The 26802-nt window shown below is 39.7% G+C and overlaps 1 protein-coding gene across 5 annotated transcripts in view; it reads left to right on the forward strand.

Moving 5' to 3' along the window:
• Positions 1-26802, forward strand: part of KCNQ5 (potassium voltage-gated channel subfamily Q member 5) — a 284367-nt gene that overhangs the window by 229289 nt on the left and 28276 nt on the right. For 3 of the 5 annotated variants that reach the window (XM_065055273.1, XM_065055274.1, XM_065055275.1), the window contains 7 exons: positions 4639-4814; positions 5240-5365; positions 13000-13110; positions 15011-15106; positions 18381-18475; positions 20109-20135; positions 22963-23019. In XM_065055273.1, the coding sequence (XP_064911345.1) occupies positions 4639-4814; positions 5240-5365; positions 13000-13110; positions 15011-15106; positions 18381-18475; positions 20109-20135; positions 22963-23019 (688 nt within the window). 5 annotated transcript variants of the gene reach the window in all.

Consider the following 26802-nt stretch of genomic DNA (forward strand, 5'->3'; position numbering starts at 1 on the left):
CAGCCAAAAAAGTTCATAGTGGGGAAGTTACATTGAAAAAGTCATTAGAAGTAAAACGATCCATTATGATGATTTGTTATGCCTTCTTTTTTAATCAGCTCAAAAATGCTAATCACATCTCCATCGGTGACCCAAGTGAGCCAAAGTTTCTGGCCAAGCTTGAGCAGGGTGAGGGAGCCCAACGCTGGCCCCACGCTGTGACCTGGGGAACTTGGGCTGGCACACCTCGCATGAGCTATTCGAGTTGCGGGGTGTTGCATTACTGAGCTTTGTTTACTTGTCTTTACTAGTATGTCAATATTTTAGTGAGATTGGACAATATACAAGTGTGATCTATTACATGCATAAGTTCTGGGTTCATCTTTTTTTATTTTTTGGGGGGGGCCCTCAATTGTTAACATGGTGGCGGTCAACTAAAAAAACTTTTCTAGATTACTATTAACGAAACTTTGATGTAATCTCAACAGTTTCTTGAGAGGTACTAGGTGAAATGTCTGAAGTGTAAGAATTCAATTTTAAAATTTAAAATTTAATTTTAAATAATTCATTTTTTGAAATTTAATTTTAACTTACATTTGAAACAATTTGAAATTTGAAGTGTTCGAAAGTGAACATTGCAAAAGCTGCTGAGAAGATCTGAAACCTCAGACTGGAGTTAACAAGGGAGGATGCTGTCTGCAAGGATAAATATTTAAGAGATATTTCTAAAGAGTGAATAAAATCAACATCATAGCTGAAGAGATGCTTAATGTTTTGGAAGATCATACGCAAGATATTAGTGTGGAAAAATTCAAAGAAGTAAATGAACATCAGAAACTTCTGTCTTCTAATAAATCATTACAGAGAAGTTTGGATTTATACTGCCCATTACTCATTCTCACATCCCAAACTTTCCTGGTGCTTTACAGCAAGATACAGAGTGAAACCTGTTAAATTGATTGAAATTTTGCTATTTACTTCTTGATTTCCCAGTTTTGCCACTAAAAGATAAAGAGGAAAATATTGATACAAGTTGGCTAAAGCCTTCTTAAAATACAGAAATGCTGTGAAGATTTTAGCTAAATTCAATTGGAATATGAAAGGAAGTTTAGAAAAAATATTTTGCTCTCTTACTTCAAACAGAAGAAATGGCACCTGAGGTATTTTGGATAAAAATTTGGCAGGGAGAGAATCATAAAGTACTTAACTTTTAATTTTTCCAGTATGGGTATGTTTAGATAAGAAAATGAAGCAAGTTTAACATATTCAGAAGTGACTTTCGACTATTGCAAACTTTTCTTTGGGCTTTGATTTCATTCCAAGAGGGCTTTATTTTGATTTATCTTACACCTGTTCCTGGCAATTTAAACTCTTCTGAAATAATGTGCCTGCCTGCCTTCCTGTCTCCGAGGGAAACACAGCCGGGGGGGCCTGCCCTGGGCCAGGGACACACTCTTCCGGTCCCTATTCCCAGCCTCAGGACTTGATGGGGGCAGGTTTTTGGGGATGGTGTGTTGTGAAGAGCTGAAGAAGATGAGAGAGCGAGGTGTGAAAAAGCCACCAGCAGCCTGGGAAGACTCTCTTCCCTCCTCCAGCTGTTTCTTAAACATGTGTCAGGGTGTTTTCTGCTCACTCATTTCTTCACCCTCCCCTCCTTTGCTTGTCCTCATCCCTACCCTCGATCTAGAAGGGTTTACACCAATAGATAACCTCTTTCGAACAATACTTTAAAAAAGGGAAAAGAGAGCTATGCTGCTGTTGGCTTCTCTATCTGTTGTGGTCAGAAGGGACCAGAGACCCTCAGCAAGATAAAGGGTTCCCAGCAGTGCAGGGCAGATGCTGTGCGGAGCTGCCAAAACTGAATTAATTTGAATTTTTTGCACGGGGATAACTCCAGTAAACTCCATGTTGTAAGTCAGAGCTCCTGGAATGGGAAGGAATAAAGGCAGGGGCAAATGACTACCATTTGTAAAAAACTGTCCTACTGAGGGCGGTTGAGTGTAATCGAAACCCTCAGTAAGCACTTTAATAATTTCCAGACCAAATGCATAATTCATAATATTTGGGTGACCTTACTCTCTTTTAGGTTCTGAGAATGATTTGCAGGAGTGCATGCTGCTTTTCTAATGATATCTGATTTACTGGGAGCCAGTCACCAATAAATAAAAATGGCTGTCACATTGCTGCTCTGCTTGGAGCAGTGTGGAACAAGCCAAGCCAACCTGGCCCTTCTGTTAGTAACCAGGGACACTCTTCAACACAGTCGATGTTGCTCAAGGCTTTCTAGCATACTCTATGTGAGCCTCAGATACAGATACACACACCTAAATATAGAAGTTTGCTTGTGGGTGAGTACATGTGTGCTACATGTCTATACTTACAGTATAGTTGGTTGAGCTCTGGGGCTTAGTCCAGCAGAGTACATAGAGGTGCCCCCTGTTACGTGATATTCCCTGCCACCCAGTGACTTCTCCTGAAGGGCACAGCCTTCCCAGGTCTCAGAGCATAGCTGCCAGACCTAGGGGATGTCTCACATACCTTAAGGCATCTCAAATGGCGTTGGACAAATAAATCCAGGCAGCTGAATCAAGCCTTTTTTGTACCAAGCCCAGAGTGTGAGTCATCTGGGCAGCCGGCAGGAGCCTTCCTGAGGATTAGCTGCACTTCCCTCAGTTGACGTGATTTCCTTGTGCTGTATGGGGAGTTTAGACACCTGCTTCACATGAAGACACCCAAATTTAAATGTCTTCACATGGAGCTGAATCTGACCCTGTCTATTTTTCTGATCTCCGTTAGGATTTGTGATGTCTTTAACCTTTCCTGGCAAATTATCCTGCTTCTGAATTCTCACCCATACCTGCTGTATCTGGTTGCTGTGGTCTTGAGACTTGTGCTGTGCAGAGACATTCCAGAATACTTCAACAATTTCTGGCTCTTCCTGATCTCTGATCTTGTTGGATTTACCTCTAGAAGCAAATCCAGCTCTTTTGGTAGACAATTATACTGCAGCCACCTATGACCCACCTGTGTAGTAGCCAATGGCATTTTAAAATGTCAGAGCAAAAGACAGGCAGAAGGTCAGCCTGGCCTGACACACTGTGGCCAACAGTGACATAAGCCAACAGTGAACGGTCAGGGAAGATGCAGGGCAAGCACACAACCGTGTTTCTCCGTAAGAGTCTCTCGGCCTCCAAGTGCTTGCTACTTGGAGACATCCTGGACCAGAAGTTGGCCCTTAGTATTACTTAGCCCAGGGTTAAATTTTCTCCTATGAGATCATCCTACTGGCTTTGAACCCATCTAAACTTTCAGTATCTTGTGACAAGGATTTCCACAACTTAACAGGACACTCCTTAAACCACAGGTTGTCTGTACCCTTTGTATTGTAATAAGAGCCATAGGTGGGTTCAGAGAAACCCAGGAGGTTTGCAGGCAGGGGTGCTTGGACCTCAACTTACTTTGGTGGCTGAGCAGAATGAACCAAGGCTAATTCCTACTCTGGAGCAGGCTAAGGAAAGAGTGTCCTGCTTGTAGGTACAGCTGGTCTCTCCCACCACTCACTTGCAGGGAGCCTTTTTACTTACTGGGTCATTCATGACTTGTAGGAGCTATGTTTGGGACAAGATGAGTGTTCATACCCAACACAAAGGAAGCAAAACTTGTGTCAACAAGAACTTGCTTTCAGTTCTTCACTGGCAAACATGGGTTTAGATTATCCTTGCATAGAAACACCACAAAATCCTAAGATTTAAACCAGGTATTTCTTACAAAGGCTCTTTAAGCTTTTAAAGAAGGTCAGGCAATTGATGGTGAGGTGATGAAGTAAAACAGAGGTTGTTCTGTCCTTTTCCACTCCCTGCACAATGGTGTGCCTGCCCCAGTCATCATAAAAGAACATTATTCCTCCTCACAGCGTCTGTGTGCCATCACTGTGCCTCTTCTCCTCATCTCCCTTTAAATGCTGTTCTGGCTCAAGTGGCAGTTGGCTGGTTAGTTCATGCAGAACGAAACGCTCTCGCAGTTTGAATCTGTGACCTGAAGAAATAAATGCTAACACTTGCTGGGCTTCAACGAACTTTCCAGGCTGCCGGCTAAAAGGATGTCCCTGGGTACCCAGCACTGTATCGCTTTCTTTCCAGGAAATGGTACATCAGGGGAGTTGTGTTGAGAAGCTACACGCCGCAACCACACAGTGTTTGTGCTCATAGGAAATTAGTATGTGTGCTTGTGGTTCTACTGAACTCTCACCACTGGGGCTGCTATCTATTTTTCTTACTTTTTTTTTTTCCCTTTTTTTACCTTTTCATAGGAAAAGTCTCGATGGAAAAAGATATAAAGGGAAAATTTCTAGTCCACCTGCTGATTTATACAGTTTGCTACATCAGGCTTCAAAGCTCCTACATGAGGTTCCTTCAACACTGCTTCTCTTATCTATATGTTTTAAAAATTACTACCCTCAGTTTTCACCCTGGAGGCTTCTGAGGCAGTTTTTGACACCTGACCTTACATCCCAATCTCAAACAGGAATCTCAGTGCTTTGGATTCCCACCCAGCTGCAGGAGGGGTCTCTATTTTGTCCCCTCATACAGCTCATGTTACATGTATGTGTTATTTATTGGTACTTGGACATTAATGATTTCTGTAATGTATTTCTTTCAGACATCATTGTTCTCATCGCTTCAATAGCAGTTGTTTCTGCAAAAACTCAGGGTAACATTTTTGCAACATCAGCACTGAGAAGTCTTCGTTTCCTACAGATCCTTCGTATGGTGCGCATGGACCGAAGAGGAGGCACTTGGAAATTATTAGGTTCAGTAGTTTATGCACACAGCAAGGTAGGTAATCATAAATTATTTTCTCTTGTTCATATCTTCACTAAGTGCGATTCAAGAGGAAGCCAAAAAAATAAACGTTTAGCATTTTTGAGCAGAATACCTAAAATTTTCTGAAATAACATCAGTTGTAATGGGCTTCAGGATAGATACCTTAGTTAAACACTAAAAGTTCTAAAAATATGTTGAAAACTTTGTCCTTGATATGCTGTTGTAATTCAATATATATTGTTGAAGTTGCTGGAGCATCAAGCCATAGGAGTAGATTTGGTCCAGTTTTAGAGAAAATTTGCATCTGTAGAGAAGCATTTGACTTTTAACTGCCTTAATGCCAAAAATGTATACAGATATTTTCATTATGTCTTCCTTGAAATGTCATTCTATTCAATCTTTCGAATGGATATTGATCTCTGATTTCTTTTATCTAGGAATTAATCACAGCCTGGTACATAGGATTTTTAGTACTCATCTTTTCATCTTTCCTGGTTTATCTGGTGGAAAAAGATGCAAATAACCAATTCTCCACATATGCAGATGCGCTCTGGTGGGGCACAGTAAGTACAGAAAAATAATATGGACTGTTAACCCATATGCTAGAGTGCTCTTAATGTCACCTGCTGTGGATTTTAACTTAGTGTGCTGTTCGGTTAATTGTTTTCACTGGCAAAAAACTGGTCTGAGAAGCTCCCTCCTCCAGCTGTTCATTTGCACATCCATCATTCATTTCACCTCATCCTGCAGAATAGCTGCTTATGTGTTTCTCCTTCAGACCAGACCACTGAACCTTCAAGAGAAGAAAGCATTTTATTTTTTTAACCCAGATCCTTTCAGTAATATAGTTTGTAATATGGTCCCACAAAGAGCTGCTTTGATCCAAACCAGAGGGCTGTGAGCTGCAGTGCAGGAAAAGGAACAGGTGTCAGGAAAGAAAAAGGGAAAAAATTGTTACATCAGCTTTGTAGTGAAGTAAAAAGTATCATCAGCATACTTAGAAATGATGTTGTTTCTCCTTCCTCTGCACCTTTAGCAAAAAAAGCAAAAGTAAATGTTCCCATTCTGGTTCACCAGTGTTCTCCAATTATTTTTACAGGTGTAGAAGCCCTGATTTAGTTGAGCTCATGCTTAACTATCAAAACAATTGTTTTTACCCTGTTGAAATCTGTGAGATCTAAGTACATGACTGACTGCTTTTCTGAAAGAAGGAAGATTGTATCATAGAATCATAGAATATCAGGTTGGAAAGGACCTCAAGGATCATCTGGTCCAACCTTTTTTGGCAAAAGCATGGTCTGGACAAGATGGCCCAGTACATTGTCCCACTGAATCTTGAAAATGTCCATATGAATGCTTACATATTTAAATAAACTAGGCTTTAAATGAAAAATGAAAAACTGGGTCTGAAATTTTGCCTTTTTTTTTTTTTCTTTTAGTGGCACAATGTATAGGCTTTTTGCTTAAAGACGCCCTATAGTGAGCTAGACTTCTCCACCATGTGGGGCTTAGCAAATCTGCCCCAACAAAGCCTATGGCAGAGCTATGGCCAGGCAGTATAAAACTGCTTTTTTTTTTCCTTTCCTTCTGATCCTGTAGAAAAAACACCATGAGCTCTGAAAGTGAAATGGTAGTGAAATGATGCCTGTGAGATCATTAGTGCTGACATAACCTACAGCACTCATTAGTTTTCCTGGAATAAGTGCGAGACCTGAACCAGCCTCTGCCACCTTTCCTCATCAGAGGGATGCAGAAATGAAGCTTTCTCACCTCAGACCTTCTGCTAACAAGACTTCATTTGAACTCAGTAGTATCTGCAGGCAAAGACAATGTGCAGATGGACTGTGCAAAAGCCTTTTCCAAAATTATTTGAATCATTGAAAAATATTTTTAATAAGTTTTGTTTTCATTTTCAGCAAAGGTCAAGGTCACATACTATTAGTAGGACTAGTTTATGTATTTGAAATTTGTTAAGCTAAAGGTTAATCATTTGTTACGTGTCTTCACTAGAGATTATATTTCTGTATTATCTGTGCACAAAATTGGGAGCCTGGAAAAGCCAGACCTAGGAGCTCTTACATGTGTATTTACAGATATACAGAAATATTTTTCCTGTAACTTGTCGCTTTAGAGCATCAATGCAGATCTCTAATAAAATACATTATTTTATCCTGTAATCCAAATACATGTAACAGTCATGTTGGTTAAAGTAATGAGAGAAAGTTTTGCCCTCAGTCACACCACTGCAATTTATTTTGTGGTTTATCTGTCTGTAACTTATAATGGAATTCAGCCGATGCAGGAGTTTCACTTCTCTTCAAAAGCTGAGTTCCAGGTTTGGCTTAAAGCTTTCTGACCTGCCCTTATTGACACAGTTGTGAAGCATCAGGCTTGGGAAGCTGGTGTCTTCGCTGATGGGTACCCTGACTCCGGCAGCCTGTAAACACAGTTGTCCCTTTGGGGGTGGCAGTGGGGACGTGGTTCTGCAAGAGACCCTCCTGAGGTCTTGCAGGTGGGATGTGCATTTTCAGCTGCTTGATTCTCCAGGAAACACCCTCCACCTCTCTGCAACGCTGTGTTTGACTGAGCACTGCATAAGCAGGGAGTCTGGACTAAGCAGAGGATTGTACCCACCTGCCAGCAGGCAATAGTGAGGGGACATGTAGCATGAGGATCGGGAAAGTCCCAGCAAACTCAGACCCAGCTCCGCTGTCCAACTGAAGCAGATGTCAGATCCAGATCCTTCTCCCTGGGCAGCTCTAGCAGCAGGAACAAGATCTTTGTTTTAGAATTTGCTTCACCACTACCTGCTGACTGCTATTTTTTAAGGAAAAACCCTGCTAAGAAATAATAATTGTATAAAGCAGTACTTACATTATTTTGTACACTATGAAGTGAAAATGTGTGACTCATAGGTCAGATAAGTGGTGCTACTGAGAAAATAGAAATCTTTTCTTGACATCAGCAGGAAAAATAACAAATTATAATAAAAAAACTGAAAACAATCTATACTGTATATTTCTATATCTTCTTTCCCCAGTGTGTGATATTAATACATTTAAATTTTTGATGTGCTTAAGTGCACAAAGTTACTGAAAATCAGTGTTCCCTCTTACCTGTTATCTTTGCCATTTTAATAATAGTATTTTTTGTATAATATGTAAAACAGTATGTGGGAAATGCATAACGTGCTTCTTAGTCATGGTTGTTTTTACTGCCAGAGTAACCCACATGCAGATTTTGAAAAGGTCAGATTGTGTGGCATTCTAGGGGAAATCAATGCTTAGTCTCATTGATTTGTTCATTTGCAAAAGTTGTTCTAATTTAAACCACAGAGTATCTACCAAATCCCAGACTGAATTCTGTGATGGAAGAGGTACAAGAAAGAAAAGACTGCATTGAAGTCAGGTGCAAATAGTTCTCTTAAATTTCAAGCTTTTAGAGGCACTTACACCCCCCACCACTTACAGGACTAGACCCAGCATGAAGTAATTAACCCATTCATTGATTGAGATTATTTTAAGGCCATACACTGCTATGGTCATTTCACTGATGCTGTTTTTGAAGCCCATCGTTTTATACTGAAACAGAAGGCAAGATATGGCATCCTAATTTGTCTGCAGATACTCCACTGTATTTGCAGTGGCACACTGTACTGTGCAACCTGCAGTTTAAACATCATGCTAATTTTACTATTGTGAATATTCTTGTGGTTGGGGTCCCCACAGTGCAGCCCAACACAGCGGCACACGAGTGTGTGTTATATGAAAAGTTCAGGTTCAGAATTTGCTTTGATAGAGAAGGTAAATTCCTTTAACAGAGTAAAATAACTAAACGATATGGGAACAAAAGGTCAATTCAAAATCTTAAGTATTTCAAAACCAAATCATGCATGGTTTTCTGAGAACTGCTACTGCTAGCTAGAACGGTGTATGGTTAAAGTGGTATTTAGTTTCTATGTTAATTAGTTTTACCTGCAAATGTAATGCAATTAAGATTCCTGTCTGTCTTACACATTTGGCAGAGTTTCTCTTAATAAGTCATTATTTTCTAGAAATATCCAGTTGTTACAGTTAGATACAGAATGGCTCTGGCACTCCACAGTGCCTATAGGGGAACAAAACATCTTACGATGTATAATATTGTCACAATTACTAGCTCAAATGATGACATTTTACCCATTTAATGTAAGGATAGCGTGAGCAAACTACAGTTTTTACAGTTAATTGGTGTCAGGTAAAGATTCAAAAGGTAAGTGCTGCTAGCAGAACATAAAATGACATCAGAAAGAAATGTAAGGTTAGAGAGAGGCCTCCTGGATCCTATCTCATCTAATAGAAGGCACCTAGATTATATAATCACATTCATTATTACATTACCTACTTACTATTAGCATATTTATTAGCTCCAGCAATGAGATATAACAGAAGTTTTCTCATCTTTCTGAGTTTTCAGTCTAGCCAGGTGATATTGCCTGCCTTGACTGGTCTATCAAGACACCTCATTTATAGAAGCAATCAAGATGGAGTGTTTTGCATCTGATAAAAAAGACAGGACTCAGATAAGCCCTTTAGCCATGTAGAGTGTAATCCAGTTGCTTGAACATAGGCATACAGTGCCATGGGAAATCTGTCGGAGGGTCTGCTGCCTCCCCTGCAGGTGGTCTCTGTTCACATGCCCTACGGCATCTCAGGTGGCGCTAAACATTTGTTTTCAAGCAAGACCGAGTCCTACATTTTAGGATAGGATGAGTTACCTGCTGGAGGAATCTGTTTCAATTGTGCATGTTGCGGTGACCAGGTCATGCTAAACACGTGTGTGTTTTATTTTTCAAGTTGGGTGAAATAAATCGTATAGGAACAAACTCTAAAAAGTTTGGGTTTTTGTCCTGGTTTAGGCTGCAGTGATGAGACACAGGGCCGCTCAGCAGGTATCCCTAGAAAGACATGATGTTCACACCTTGTTATTTCTTTTACTGCATCTTGATCTTCTTTTTCACTACTTTGCTTCCTCTGACCAAGTCTCCTCTCAAATAAACAACCTGTCCCTAATTACCTTCACAGGTTTGCTAGAGATTTTGTAGTTCTGTGACCGAGTCACTCTTGGCCTTGTTTCGTACTGCTGATGCAGTCACTTAGGTACTGCTGTCCTTGTAAGACTGCAATCCCCAAAAGGTCCCAAAGAGTTTCCTCTAGTCACCTTTGAGCTTGGGTCACATCTCCCTTAACCACCCGCAGGATCCAGCCTTCCATCACAGCGCTGGCTGTAACTTCTGTCTGCTTCTTACATTACTATCAGTGACGTCTGGAAATTTCACGTGTTGTCATGGTCTCACGTCCAGTAGTTTTCCACAGCCTGCTCAGTTAATTTAACCTCAGAATAATGCCAGTCCGGGCCCAGCCAGTAGTTTAGTCATTTGCTTGCAGCACTAACAAAGATACTGAGGTTTATTCCTGAACTCGACCCTGAAGATGCCTGGAAAAATATTTTCTTAGTTGTGTGATGAGAGTAATATAAAATGAAGATCAAATCTATTTGTTCAGTGTTGAGTAAGATGATACGGCACGGTGCTGACACCCATACACCCATGTAAAGACCATCCTGAGATAAAACAGCTTAAAGTGAACAAGAAGCGACTGATACTCTTAATCATATACTGATACCATCAAGTCTTCAGGACCTAAAAGAATGGGGGGAAAGGCTTTAATATGGTCCTGTTATTTTCTTTGGAGTAATTCCAGAGATACAGTCTGTGTGACTGCTCCTGGTTTTGGATTGCTCCCAGATGTCATATTCCAAAGGTTCAAGTTTATCTTTGGCTTCTTCGGAAGACAGTTCGGTGGCCATATCATTAATATGCAGATGACAGTTCTGTTTCCTTCTTCTCAGCCCAGGCAGGAGATATCTCTGTACTTTCCAGTGTCTGGCAGAGATAGGGAGCTGGAGAGAAGCCAAGAAACTGGGCTCGTTCTAGAGCTTCAAACTGCTTCACGATGACTGACCTGGAAACAAATTTTGAGGAACTTTTATTCAGGGATTCATTTGTTTAAGTCCTTTGTTGCTCTCAGGGTCTTAATAGTCTCAAACTATTCTGCACTTGCCCTCTGATGAGAAGAGCTGGGAATACCCTCTTCAGCAAACAAAGGAAAGCCAAACCAAGCCCCTCTGCCAGGCCCAGAGTGTGGTTGCATCAGCTCACCTCTGCCAGAAAAGAGAGAGCTGCTTTCCCATCTCCCTCCTTATCACTCAGTCTCAGCCATGTGCTGCCTTGTGCAGGCTCTGGAGCTCGTCAGGTGGCTCAGTGAGCTAACACAACAGCAGAAAGAAACCATGCACAAATGTGGATAATTCTTTCCACCATCCTGGGTTGCATTGGCTCTCCAAAGAGTCCAGCAAAACCTGGGAAGAGGGAATGGGGCAGGGAAGTGAAGAGGAGCAAGGAAGGAGACTGAGACCTGGCAGGCATGCAAGGTGGTATGCCTGTGACCAGGCTCACATTACTAAGCCTGAGTCTTGATAACCACTTGAAATTTCAGCTGCAGCCTTAATTCAGCTTGCCCTCCTTTAGTCACTGTGGCTTTCTGAGGGTAAATTACACCCGCAGCTTGTTCCCAACAATGGGAGCAATTGAAAGCACTGTTTACTATCTACAGAGCCCTAAATAGTTGAAATCTAATTACTTCCAAAAGACTTTCCTTCTTTTGTCCTGTGGTGACCCCAGCATTAAATAGAATTGCTTTGGCCGTCTTGCCTAGGAATGAACTTTGAGGAATCTGGAAGCAAAATAATGTCTCTAGAAGGCATTTTCCTGAAGAACTCGTTCCTGCCAGAATATTTGCTAAGCCTGAACTTGCCCACATTTGGTACACGATGTAAAATAATTCTCCCTGCACATGTTCTCCACTAACAACAGGCCCTGGAGTCCTTGGCTTTCAGCCTACTGTTGTCTATCTTTGTCCTCTAACATCGTGTGCCTTTGCCTGAGCACGCGTCCTGCAGCCTCCCACCCAGCTTCCAGAAATCCTCCACCCTGCCTGCACCTCCTCCTGCTGCCCGCACCAAGCAGCAGGATGGGTCCAAACTCCCCTGGCTTCCCCAGCCAGGAGCAGCCTCGAGGACATTTCCTTGGGTTGAGGAAGGACCTCAACCACACACAGACATGAGAAAATAACCTTTTGCCTTGGAGACATGCTCTGTAAACCAACAACCACACACATCATTATCTCAGTGGCATTTGCATATGTGCTGCATTTCAACGTGGCCTGCATCCAATGAGTGGCATGGAGAGAGCGCTTTCACGTGTACTAAATCATCTGCAGTGGTGCTTCACAGCACGGGTGCTGGCTTTCCCAGCACGGCTTATGAAACATATGTGTGCTGAGCTGCTGGTTGCACTCATGAAAGGATTACAGATGCCCTCCTCTTCCTCCTTGGCCTCTCCCCATGTAGCTCTGAGCTAACGTTGTCAACCAGCCTGAGGTGCGTCTGCATCTGCTGCTGTGTAGGAGTCTATGAAGCTTCATGTCAGGAGAGATGTAGGTATATCTGGGCCTGTCATAAAGAAGGGGAAAGGACCAGAGACTTCTTAAAGTGCCTTCCAGCTTTGGTTAGTGGTTTTTGTGTTTCAAAGGATGATCCACTTCAAATGGTACTGATGGGCTTGTAGAAAAGACAGCTTCTTCTTGCTGTTCCTTTGAATTCAGCTTATTTGTGAACTTCAACTTCCTTTTAGACCTACTGTGTTTTTCCAGAATAATCTGTGTAATTTATATTTGTGTAGTTATGCAAATAGATACAGTTATATCTCCCAGCTGAAAATAGGTGAAACACTTTTACATCCCTGGAAAAGAACACCTTTTTCTGCCTGACTCACATAATTTCCTGTCGTGTGCCTCAACTTTAAGATCCCAGACCTCCTGGTTTACTATTTTTAAAACTTATTTATTCCTTGTTTAGGTAATTTTCTCACATTTGTTATTTATCTCAGTTTCATTCTGTCATCGACAGTATTAAGTTTTCATAGAAAAATGTATTCATATTAATTTACTTATGCATGTTTTCCTTTTAGAAACAACTATATGTATTTCATGTATCTTGGGTTATTTAGTGGAAATGCTGCTTTATGCCATGCAAATAATCTGCAACTAATCTCTCAGTGACTTCTAGTAAACCACATTGTTCATTCATTTCTTTTTAGATCACATTGACAACCATTGGCTACGGAGACAAAACTCCTCTAACTTGGCTTGGAAGGTTGCTTTCTGCAGGATTTGCTCTACTTGGCATTTCTTTCTTTGCACTACCTGCTGTGAGTATGCTTATGAAATTTGTAAAAAGGTAATAGAAACTTCCGCAGCTCCTACCGCTGTTACGGTACAACAAGCTGAAGGAACCTCTCGACATGAACAACAACTGTTTAAGGCTTTTTGCTCTGTGACAACACTGGTGCACTGCTATCCAAAATCCAAATGAAAGGTTTGGTGTTGCTGTCATTGCTTGAGTTTCGGGGAGTTCCTTTGGCAATAACAGAACTTGGATATAATCCTGAATTTGGTAGCATACTGTTGTTGAAAAATCCTTTATTTTGTTATGAATTGTGGCTCATATGTGACTGGTTTTCTTTCAGCTGATATGATTTTCTGAATTAGATTCTACTGAAAAAAAGTGAGATATTTCTAATAGGTTGTCTTGTACGACCATATTCAGGCCACCAACAGAGGGTAATAGAAGGCATTAAATCAACCAAAAGCTAATGTCATTGAGTGTAAAAATGCAACAATAATTTTCTGCGAATGATTCTAAATAAACATAAAATTTATTATGTTGCTTTTTTCAATGTTCAAGAGATTTTAATGGAAATGGGAATCATCAAATGATTGAACTATAGTGTAGTTTCAGAAGTAACACTTCATTTATGTGAGTTAACTTCCTTTCTTTTTTAAATTAGCATTGAATAAGCATGAGATCAGGAGTGACATTTGTATATTGTTGTATTGCATCCTGAATAATATATACAGAAAATCAATATTTTAATGCTAGGATTCATTATCTATAGATCACTATAAAATACATATGTTATGACAATACATTTGTTTTCAGCCACACGGCCAAACCTAGACTAAAAGTCAGCATTTGCCAACAGCCTTGAATCATCTAGTGTACTGCATTTATTTCTTATTCTAAGTACAGAGAGTATTTCAGTATCTCTGGCATATTATAATGCATTCTAATTATATTTATAATTGTAATACATTACCTATTTGTGAATACTTGGCATTTAATGGCAGCTACTGTAATTAATTCTCTTTGTTACCTAGTCACCACTAACAAGAAAGTTAGTGTTAGCAGGACTACAATGAACATGTAAAAGATTAATAACCTTACATATTAGAGATGCCAGAACTTTTGTTCTCCATGTCATATCTATATACAGACACTCATTTTCATCACAAACACTTCTGTGTTGAATCTCTCTGTAAAGCAAAATATATGTGTGAATCTTGTGCATTTATAATATTAAGAATCAAGTGGAAATATTCTTCCTTATAATGCAGACACATCCAGCAGAAATATTATAGTCTTTGCAAGCCAAGGAGGGAAACATTCTCAGTCTTTGGGGTCTCAGTTCAGCAGGGGTCTAAATTGTCTTACTCATTTGAAGGTAGAAAAGCCAAAAGGGGAGACATTTCATTGCCAACTTCTATCACCACCTATAGCATGAACACTGAGGACTATTTAGGTGGGAAAATGAGAAGAAATGGTTTTAATCTGTCAAGCAAGGCATATTATATCTTTTCAAATTCAAAAGTTTTGATAAGCACTGCAGATATGGGCTTTGAAGTTCATATAGAGTTGGCATATCTGGCAGCTGGGCATTTCATCATTCCAGGCTTAAATTCCTCTGAATGTTCCTGCCTGATATTTTACACATAGATACATATCCGTGGCCCTTAGAGTTGCAGGAACATAGTGTAGCACAAACCCAAGCAATGGTTGGGATGTGTGGTCACTGGTAGCACCACAGATGTTGTCTCTTCAGTATGAGTCTTCTGCTTCACCATGAACGGGCACTGTTGTTGAGCCTTATACTGTCATAAATGTGTTACCTGAAGCAATCATGTGGCGTGACACCTAAACATTTGCACGTGATTGTGTATATTTGTTAAAAAAACTGCCTACATAATGATAAATGGTGTATTGTCTTGTAGGGCATCCTTGGCTCAGGATTTGCATTAAAAGTGCAGGAACAGCATCGTCAGAAGCACTTTGAGAAAAGAAGGAATCCAGCTGCCAGTCTAATTCAGGTAAATATGAAATCAGTGAAAAGGTAACAGTAGGTGGTTCAAAGTACAAGTTTTATTTTTTCAGTTTGGAAAGTTTTGTGGAAATAACATTTAACGGATTGGTTATTTTAATTTTGTTCAACGATTGCTGTGTGCTGCCATAATTGTGTACATAGCATTTCTATGCTTAGTTTTTGGGTTGTTCTATCCATGATGAAGAAACCAAGTCAAGGATGTCAATTTAATGCCTGCAGTTAGTGAATTATGTGGAAAAATAGAATTGATCCCTAGACAACCCAGCTGACAGCACAGCACTCTGGCCTATATTAAGCTACTTTTCATCTACTGTCAGGGTTTAGGGTGCTCCAGTGAGTCATGTACTTGGTGAAAATGAAAAGTGTCCTGCCCAGAGAATTGCTTTCACTATTAGTCAATTCAAAACTTGGAAATGTAGGCACTAGCAATTCCAGTATGTCTGAAATTGTCTGAGGTGGTTTCACTGAGCTGGTTTCAGCTCTAATATTGACATGATGGTGCAGATCTACAATTTAGAAATATTTTTTTTTTAAAGCAAAAGTGGCATGATATTGGTTAAACAGCTGGTTTGCATGTTTTTTTTCCTTAACTTGCAGCCCTAGTTAAAAATGAGAAAATCCTCTAAAGAATGATTTTGCACCAAGCTTTACTCTACGTGATTCACTGGAAAAAAAAAAAAGAGGGAGGGGGAGAAATAACCTTCTAGCATTCTAGTTTATTTTCTTGGGATACCAAGTGTTTTATGGGTGCTAGTTACGCTGTTGTTTTAAATTCTGAAATAATAAATTCAAATAAAGAAGCTGAGCATGAATATACTAGAGTTCCATTATAAGTTCAGGATAGATGCCAGGCTGTCTATGAAGCATTCTTAAAGTTAATAAATATTTTCCATTATTACTCTTAAATGATTATTAAATACTAAATATTTGAGATGTAATATTTATTAGAATAATTAATAGATATCCACTCCTTTTGGATCTATTGTACTGTAGAATGTCTGGGATATTTTCTAACACATATATTCTAATCTACTTCTTCCAAGTTTGGCTACCAGAGGAAACACACATTAGATTTAGGTTTTGGATGTAGTTCTTATTATTGAGTGACAGTCCAAACAAAATATTAGTAAGACAGAATGCTAAATAGATTAAGAGTAGCTAAGCTGACTGATTTCACAAAGTGACTCTCAATGGGCAAAAACACTGCGGAAGGAAGACATTTGTGGTGGGATCCCAGCGATGAAAGTTGTTCAGCATTTACATGTTCATTTTCATGTCCAGCATTTTCAGTGGTCTGGAAATTAAATGAAGTTGCTGATGGAGATATTTGTCAACAGCACAAGGCCTGGCAGAATGGTAAAGATGAGGGCAGGCACATGGGAATGAACCTGAGGATAACCTGGGTGACTTTGTCCAAATGGCTTAATTTACCAAATACAAAACTTGATCAAGAAACGATGAATTCAGACTATTACAAGAGGACTCTATCCTAATATTAGTGACTCTGGAAAGGATTTGACCAAGGATGAGAAACACAGAGGAGAAAGAGTGAGGAAGAAGAGTGAAGAGCTTCATACGAGTTCCCATTATGTTACTCCAGCTGGTTTATTACAGTCCTTAGGTAAAGAACCAGAAAGGTAACAAGCAGGAGAAGGTAGATATTATCACTGTATATGGTGATGCTGGTACTAACATGCTGCATATTAACTCAGCATCTACACTTTGTAAATGAGACTGGAAAATTGGAGAAAGCAAATAAAACATTGGAAAAACTTAGTCCAGTACTGGACAAAATTTCTAATTTATAAATGCAGGATGTGTCAGAACTTCGTATCATTGCCTACTGTAACACTTCCTGCGCTTTTTTAAATAATTTGTTGTGGATGTTGATAATGAACTACCATGGAAATCAATGTGCTTTAGCTCACCAGGATAATGCCTATTTTATAATCAGTTACTCTGTAGAATTAGTCTGTGCTAACTCCTCTGTTGCCATAGGTATGCTGTCTGCTAGAGCCTTTATTTAATCTACATTATCTGTCTTTATCACTATAGAAAACTGGAATGTTTCATAGGGACATACTTTTCTCAATATATTTAACTTGTGACAAATATCCAGTGTGAATATTATTTGAACATAAGAGTACAGCGAGCAAGTACTGAAACCTACAGGACTGTTCAATGTAGGAGACAGAAATGTAACAAGTGTCTCTGGCTATAACCCAAAACCAAAGAGTTTCAAATTAAAATAATGCAGAAATCTTTGACAATGACAATCATCAACCAGTGGAATGATTTACAAAGTAAGTGACAGGTTCTCCATCTGTAGATGAAGACTAGATGTAATTTGGGAGATATGCAATATGAAAACACAGATATTAGATTGCATACAAGAATACCTGGATGACATTTAATGGTTGACAATACACAGAAAGCGCACATACTCAGCTAGTACAAATTAATATAGTTATGCTGACATCAGGGAAGCTGTTCCAGTTTGTAGACCTGAAGATTTGTCTTACAGTCTGCATGCAGTTATAAATCTAAAGGGTGAATACATTTTCAAAGCTATGCTTTGGTCACTCACCTTTGAAATGATTCATTTTGTGTTTTTAAACATTTAGCAGTGTTTCAAACCACAGAGAACACTTCACTTTCCTTCTAAATGCTTTTTGTCTGGTTTTCATTATCATTTACAAAATGTATTATGACACTTTCTTTACCTCAGACTGCAAGTTTGTGTGTGTGTCCCATATGGACTTGTCACAAATAAATCACTGCGATGCTTTTTTGAGCACCTGTATGTGTTGAATATCTCCTGGTGCTTCCACGAAGCCAGTATCTCTTACTTTACCATGTAAAGTATATTGTGATTCACAAAAGTTTTGTTAGGTTTTTACTGGTATTTCCTTAATCAACCTAATAAAGCACATCCCAATCTGAGCAAAATCCCCTCTCTCCCTAATCAGTGCAGTGGCATTGTCACTTCATGTTCTTGGTTCCTTTGTGCTTTTCTATTGTTTCCCCATACCAGGCTTCTTGGCGGTTTTATTCTACCGACGCCAGCCGAACAAACCTGACAGCCACCTGGCGATATTATGAAAGTATTCTTCCTCCCCTCAGGCATGTATCAGTGCTAAGAATGATAAAAGAAAGCCACGACTTGTATTGGTTACTAATATGCTTTTCAATTTTTTGTTTCATCCCCTGCTCCCTCTTGCCTTGTTTTTTTCTTTTTTTACCATATATCCTGCACGTAGTGTGTATGGCGTAGTTATGCGGCTGATGAGAAATCGGTTTCCATTGCTACCTGGAAGCCTCATTTGAAGGCCTTGCATACCTGCAGCCCTACAAAGTAGGTACAAATATGGCAGCTGGTGCTGTTCTTGATGTCTGTTCAAGCTTAAAGAGAATTACTATTTGTCTGTTTCATCATGTTTTGTCTTCTTAAGTCCTCTCATTAAAAATTTCTACTAACAAATCATATTTATAATATCTAAGAGCCTAAAACAGTGAGGCAAATACAAATCATTGCTATTTATCTGAGCACAGGCATTAGAAACATTTTCCTAAAGCCCTACTCATATATCAAGGTTAATGTTTCACCCAGTTCCAAATTCTCTCTAAGGAGAAGATATTAAACACAGAATCACAGAACGGTTGGGGTTGGAAGGGACCTCTGGAGATCATCCTAGTCCAACCCACCTGCTAAAGCAGGTCCACCTAGAGCAGGTCACACAGGAATGCACCCAAAAGTTTAATGCAGAGCTTGTTCCTTGGTTTAATGGTATTTTTATGCCTGTGCCTCTATGTAAGGCTATTGCTACAGATCTGTCTTTATTAGGGGAGAGAGCCTTGTGGTACTCTGCAGGTGAATACACTGGGGAATTTGCTCCTTTTTGTCATAACTTCTGGTATATTCAGTATTTCCTTAGGGTAAATTATATCCTTGGTTATACACACAGTCAGTGGAAGATGACTCAAAAGACCTCATTTCACAGTTTGGGTAACAGGAAATATTTGATGTCCTAGTTTGGGTGAGAACTCACAGAGCACCATCAGCCCAAGACTATTCAATAATTCAGTAAAAGATTTACCAGAAGGTAGTAAATTGACTGATTCAATACAGAGCACAGATCAGGAAGTAAAAGATACTTGATAAAGATGAAAAAGGAGAGTGCTAAGAGCCTTATGGGAAAGCTCTGATAAGCATCCTAACTGTTGTTATTGCAGACAGTGCAAGAGAATTAGTGGTTTCTCTCAAAGCTGGGTGATGAACATCCACATGACAGTAAAAAGGTAATCGTGTGCCAACAAGCTCAGCCAAAAAGAGGTTTGGCTGTGTACCCAAAGCTGATCTTTGAATTTCAAAGAGTTGACAAGAACAGAGCCATAAGTAATCCATTACCATAACTGTAATTCCAAAATGCTCCAAACTCAAAGGAGCTTTTAGATTAAAAGTTACATGGAATATTGATCTTTGACGTATACCAACAGGTTAAAGGCAACATTGGTATAAATGGATGGATATAAAATTACATAAATAAGGAAGCTGTATCCCACCAACAATATTCTAAAATACATCCCTCAAAAGTACATCTACTTGTTATTTTAAATAAGTGTATTGCTGTGCTATCTTAAAATTAAACCTTTTTATTTACTAGAAATAACTTTATCTAATAAGAGCCTACAGCTTTCTGTTGTATATGTGTCAGCAATGCATTTTGCCTAAGTGCTTTGCCAACTGAGTCTGCAGTGGTATGTACTAAGCATGTTCTGCATGTGTTAAAACAACTGAATAGTTTCTTTATCAGAAGCATTGTAGTTACGAGTCTTGCTTGAATGTTTTTGTGGTTGCAATGTAACGTGTGTTGTACACTAATGATCATATCCATTTATGTTCATCATATATCTAACATCATGTGTAACTAAGTGATTACTATCTGCATAACAAGTATGTTTTTTCCCTCCCACTCCCTGACCTGAAGAAAAGAACAAGGGGAAGCTTCTAGCAGGTTTGTAATTTCTTTTATTTCTTTTATCTGTGAAATTGATGCTTCTTAATGGCTTTTAGATGCTTCAGGTTCTGTGCCATAGGTTCAATGAACTGTAACTGTTAACTGATAATAAACACAAGTTGCCTTTGTTTAAACTCTTATCAATAGACTAACACTGCTGAAATTGGCTTCTTTGTCCCAGTTTTTGTATGAAAAATCTAGGCAGTTTTTTTACTTTTCTAGCCACATATTTTAACTATGAGGAGGAGCTCAGTTTGAACAGTGGCAGAGTAGCAATGGAGCAGCCTCCCCAGACTCAGCTCCTGGGTAAGGATGTGGCCCTCAGCTTCTCATATAAAATGGATGCTCACGGTTTCCAGGAATTGCAGTGGAAGTTATGGGCATATAGTTGAATTTGGCTTTATGAACAAGCCCACCAGCCCTTTGTCACGGGGGAGGACCTCCCAACAGGGCTGGTTGGATGTCACCTCAGCAGAGGTCCGTGCTGCCCTGCAGAAGCACCCTTAATGCTTCCTCAGTGCCGTCTCTCCACATTTCCTAACTTTTTCCTGCCTTTCCCTCCTAAGGAGAGTTTTGGGACATAGCAGGTGGGGGAAAAGCACCGCTGCAGTGGCTCAACTCCTCCCACGTCACAGTTTGCTCTCTTGCATGTTCCTGTTCAGGTGGAGAAGGCAGCCTGGCATCTCTCCAAAGGCTGGGAGGGCAGGTGGTGTTTCCACCCAGCCTGGATGCCGGCTGAGGACCAGGTGCCTACAGCACGCAGAGGCAGGCCTTGGCGGGACTATCCTTGCTGGGTAAATTAAGCCCTGGAGATGCACGTCCTAAGGCAGTAAGAGAAATGCTGCTCTTTACTGCACTTACAGCTCAAATCCTTAGAGATGGAAAAGGACTTGGTGGCTACAGGAGAAATTACACCACCTCTGGAACTCATTAGGGATGGGAGTCAGCAGGCGTTTGGCAGCTGGCACTGTGGTATCAGAGAACGGTGGAGTTTACCTCCCAGCAGATTATGAAAAGACAAGAAAAAAAGTGTCGATGACATATCAGGCCCTGAAACACACCCACCCCTGAGCTGTACTGTGGTTCACAAACTCTTCTGGGTTATTCAGTCAGGAGTGGCAAGTCTTCACATCAAATACCTGTGTCCCGTTCCACTTTGCAGATTGCTCCTCCAGCACCTGACTCCATCCCTTTCCCTGATGTGCATATAACTGCTGTTCGTGTCACAGTAACTCAAGGTGACTGGATTTGCTCTGAAGTGTCCCTCAAGAGCACTTCACCTGCTCTGTCAGTTCTGTGACATTTCATATATGTTACCTCCACAGGCTTGCTAGCAACGTATTGGTCTCATTAAATTATTACAGCCTAATCAAAACTTTTTGCACTTTCCAGCTATATTTCCTACTCCTTCAACAGCAACATTTAAAATTGACTTCAGCTTTATTAAAGGTGGGGCTGAAGTTGGCAGCAAAAGAGTCCATACTCCAAAAATGTGATTTGTGTAGAGGAGAGAGGATTTTCCCAGTTGTATCTGCGAGCACTTAGAGACAAATTTACTTACAATAAGTAGAAGCTAGATGCAAAAAAAAAAAAAAAGCTGTCAAAATTATATTACATACTCTATGTAAGTGATAACTGTTGTGGTTTTTAAAGTAGTCAATTATTTAGCCAGATTTTTTCACTTTATTTTCACTGAATGGAAGAGGCTTGTCCCTTGTGAAACTCTTAACTAATATGTACACTGCTGAAAATTAACATAGGTATAAAAATGAACTAGTCAACTCCTGAGATCCAGGTCTACAGTAAAAACCCTACAGACCACTCAGTGCCTTTTAAAAAAGGTGTGTTTTGTCAGTGGCTGTTTATCGTTCTTATGCTGATCTATTGCTGTATGTTTGTGTCACTTAAAATACATGTGTTGTATGTGGTCTTTTGTGGTAAAAATGTAAATGCAAATTGCTGTAATGTACTTCAGGATAACTGTCCTCGACTGTTTAACTTCTTTCTTACTGCAATGCTGAGTGACTTGCATGGGATGCTATGTGAACTAAGTAAGCTGCTTCTTGTTTCACTTTTCCAATGAAAATGTGTTTGCACAAGTAGTGCATTGGATTGCTTTCTGAATATGCTCTTTACTCCATTCTAATAACAGTGGTGAAAAATTGTTATTACTTCAGGTAAAAGTTAATTACTTTTTCCTACCAAAATGACTTGTATTTACAGAAATGAATTTGTGTTCTGTTATGTATAGACCTACAGTCTTTCATTAGGTAACTAAATGTTGCTGTGCATTTGACTTGAGAGAGCTGTGCTTATGAGGCTGTACGCAAATAGTATTTATTTCAGTTCAATTACATAATGTGGCTGAAATTCTTCCTGTGCAGGAAACTAGATCAAGACTGATAAGTCTTACAACATCCTGAGAGTATAAGCAGTCTTAAGCTGTGTGTAGGACATGCATTGGGTGTCTGCAAAGAGAGAATGTCACCCATCTAGTGTTGTAACTAGTGAGCCTGAATACAAATTCCCTATTCAGACAACTCTGTCTGGTGCAGTAAGGGGGAGTTTTGCCAGTATAGGAGCTTGGGGGAAAAAACTCATCCCTGTTCTGAGGGAAACAAGTAAATTGTAGTCTGGAATTCTCTCCACCTCCTATATCATATCTGTTTCTAAAAATAAATAAATTTAATGTAAACTCTCTGCATGCACTGTTATGAAAAAGAATTACCAGTGATGCAGAATCTAACTTCAGGTGGAAAGCCTAACCCCTTACCTAGCAGTGGAATGCTTAGTAACATGGTCCTCTATCTCCCCTCACTCCTAGTAAGCTTTGTAGTAATAAACAGAAGCTCTTCAGGATGTACACCCCTCGGAAACATAGGTACTCAGCATCCTGCCTATTCACATGATGTTTGAGAATGCCAACTAACATCAGGTGCATGATTCATTTACTTCCCCTCCTTAATGCTTTCAAGTTCTTTACTTCTCCAAAGGAGGTTTCTTGATTTTTTTTTTTTTAAGTGCTTGTGGTTCTCCTCGCTGCTTGTTGCCTGCAATAACATTTAAGACAATGGCAATAATACCAGTTGTTTGACTCTCATCTGGTCAGACAATTGCAGTGTGCAGCACGCGCAATTTGCCAAAACATGGTTCCCCTTCTCCGCCTGAGACTTGAACTTTTGGAATGCATTGCTGTGCAGAGATGAAAAAACAGGGGTTGAATATTTGGGTAAAGACATTTCCCAAAGTCCAAGAGGATTTTTATAACCACAGCAGTAGAGTTCTCCATCTGATCATTAGTGGGGAATATTAAGCTATTGATAACATTAAGCTATATCAACAGTAAAAATGTGTGATTGTTGTTGGGAAGAATCCCCTTGGACACAGCCCGTGGAAGCTGTGTCTGTGTCCTGTACTGGAAGGTAGAGGAATGCATGTGAAATCAACCATCTGCTTCAGCTGAATTCTGTGGAAATTGTGTCTCTTACCAAAAATGGTAATTCCTAGATGGATGGATCTTGCAGGAAGAAACCCTTGATTTATAGCTAAAGCTTCTTACATTTCTGTCTTACTTTTTCAAAATAATTTAAAAATCAATAGAGGTACAAACTGATGATAGAATATGGAAACAAAAATAGTTTCTCTTCATCTGGAAACTGTTTTGGAAAGGAAAAAGTACAAAACCCATGAACTTCTCTTTTTTTTTTTTTTTCTGTTTGACATTGTGTCCCTGAAATTCTTGTTATTACTCATTGAAGGTATGAGATATAACACTACGTGTCTTGGGTTCATGCTCCTAGCATGAGACTGGTGGAGAAGTCTTGAGTGTTGGAACTTCACGTCTCACTGTGCCATCCATTGCATTTGCATTAGTTCAACTTGCCTTCTTTTCAGTAAATTTGTCTGTAGGCTTGGTAAGAATCAACATCTGTATTTATTTGAAGTTAACTGCTGAAAACTGGCACGTATGTTTGATTGCTGTTGTTTGTCGTGGTTGATAATTTTTGACAGTTTTAGGTTCTGCCTCAGCTCGAGATCCAAAGCATTCCCCCTCACCCTCAGGCCCTTCAGTTACTTCTGATTCATTTCAGTGTCTTCCCATTCCTGCCTCTAACCAGCCTGCTCAGTCTGAAAAGGTGAAAACCAAGTTGTAAACTGTGATTAGCAGCAAGCAGTAGTGCTGCTGGGCTGAGGCTGAGGCAGGGCAGAAGATAAACTTGACCAGAAATGCAGGAAGGTAGGCAGGGAAATAGGGGAGTGGGACTGGGAGTCAAAGAGATGCTCAGTTAACCAAAAGTACAGTAATATGGTCCATGAAAGACAGACAGAGCTGTGAGTACGGGAGATAAAAGCAAAGGTTTGTAGGCATTTATCAGTTAAAAGAAAATCTCATCAAGTCCAGTCATTTGGTTGGACACAGAAATGTTCATTGCCCCTGCAGTGAAGCTACAGTGACCTCTAGTGTCTCTGAACACCTATTCCTTCATAAATCAAAGCTGGAAAAGAGAATTTTAAAAAGACAAAATAGGTCCTCTGCTATCACGGGGAAATGAACAGCTCGTGCATGTACTGACAGGAGGAATGTGTGGTAAGATCCTACAACTGAGCTTCCAGAAGGCAAACAAATAGAGAAAAGTCACTTGCTTTTTTTCCCACAGGTGCCAGTTGTATTTGATCTCCACTAAAAGATTAATGTATTCAATATGAATATATTCCACAACTTGCAACCTGCAAGGATAGAGGAGCAATAGGTCCAAAGAGATTGCCAAGGAAAATTGTAATGGAAAGCAAATATATACGTATGTGTATATATATATATACACCAAACTGGGATAAATCATGTAAGGTAGAAGAAATGATGGACAGACACACACCTGAAGGAATGCAGAGATGACTGAAAATAGCTGTTGTTCTCTCAGATCCTTGTCATTTAGGTCTGCTTCAGGAGCCTGTGTATTTTTAGAAAGCATTTAGACACCCATTTTCCTGATTCTTTCTCCTGGTTTTTGCCCTTTTGACCAACATTCAACTTAAAGTTCAGGATATGTGAATTTCCAACGACCTTTAACAGGTTTGCATTAATTCAAGGGATTTCCTTTGGATATCATGCAAAACAGAGAGGATAAAAGGGGAGAGAAAAAAAATATAATAGACTAGGTCCTGCAAGAAGTGAAAGATTTCTAGCACAGCACTGGATCATGCTAATTGAACCAGCATTAAATCAGAGTAAATGGCCCTAAAGACTTCAGTGGCTATTGATTCGAGTGCAGAATGCCCAAAGATGCTTGAAAGGACATAAGATTATCTCCCCTCTGTGTTTCTAACATCATCTCTGCCTCTATTGCAACAAGAGGGTCAAGAGCCAGGAACTACATAGCCTGTACGGAAAGGGATTTTCACCATGGGAAAAAGCCTGGTCAGAACACCCCAATTCTCTGATTCAGTTATTCCTTCATGATCTGTTATTTATCACATACAGAAGAGCCCCAGGCAGTGTGCTCCCAAGGACAGCAGGTTGCTCTCTCCCAAGCAAGAATTCTCCACTGCTGCAAGTCACAAGGACCCAGTGACTTCAGAAACATTTCCCACCAGTCTCAAAACAGGAACAGGGATCCAAGAAGCAAAGAACTGCGGTAACCAGTGTCTTTGGGGAAACTCTCAAGATGCAGAACAGAGTTTCCAAACCACGCTTCCTTCAGGGGCTGTTTCTCTTCATGATGCAGCATCCTCCGCATGGACCCTTGGCATGCCGTTACATTGTCATTGCTACCAAGCAAATTTTTTAATTGTTTTTTTTAAGTATGAGGTCTGCAATTTAAATTAATATTTTCATTCTCAGTGTTGCACTTTTGAAAAATGTCTCTAGTACAGATGAAGTGTCTACTGTTCCTTTCACATTGCCTCATTGCTTTGATTTGGAGAACTAAAGATATTCAGGTTAAGTAGCTGTTGTGTACCATTCAGCTTTTATAAGTGAAACAACCATGTGTACAATCATTTAAAGGCAGCCATTGTTTTCATAAATACAAGTTAATTGACAGAACAACACATCTTTTTTCATTTTTTTAATTTTCATTTTTATTTTGGCGTTAATGGGATTATAAAAAATATGCTCCATACTGATAATTTTAATCAGTTTATCAATTTTTATCGATTTCCCCATCATTTTAATTAGTGCAACAGGAAGAGAGCTGTCTTGAACCTTTTTTTGCTCTGAGATCTGTCAAAAAATATAATTTGATTTCATTCTTCCATAGCAAAAACAATTTGAGCCATAAGAGGAGTTAGAAAAAGCAAAGGAGACACATGCCTAGAATAATATCTGCAAGAAGTCCATTTTGATTCTGTTGCTCATGCTGTATAGTATGACAATGCAATAATGTGGTTAATGAGTATTTTACAGCTTATATTTTCAGTAAGTTGTACAATGGAAGAGATTCCTGAGCTGAAATGTAATTCAGTCTTGAAATGTATTTTTATTGAAAATTAAATTTTAGAACTCACTTTTCTTTCAAATAGTAGGTTCTGTGGGTCTTGCATATTGCATATGCAACAGCACACAATACTGCAGGTCTGGGTAACAATTTGCGATGGAAATAGGTAACATTTCAAGCACCATGATGTGTTTATTTCAACAATTGCTTACTTTGGGCAAAGGAAGAAG

The sequence above is a fragment of the Columba livia genome, chromosome 3 (assembly GCF_036013475.1).
Source record: "Columba livia isolate bColLiv1 breed racing homer chromosome 3, bColLiv1.pat.W.v2, whole genome shotgun sequence".
NCBI classification, from domain to species: domain Eukaryota; kingdom Metazoa; phylum Chordata; class Aves; order Columbiformes; family Columbidae; genus Columba; species Columba livia.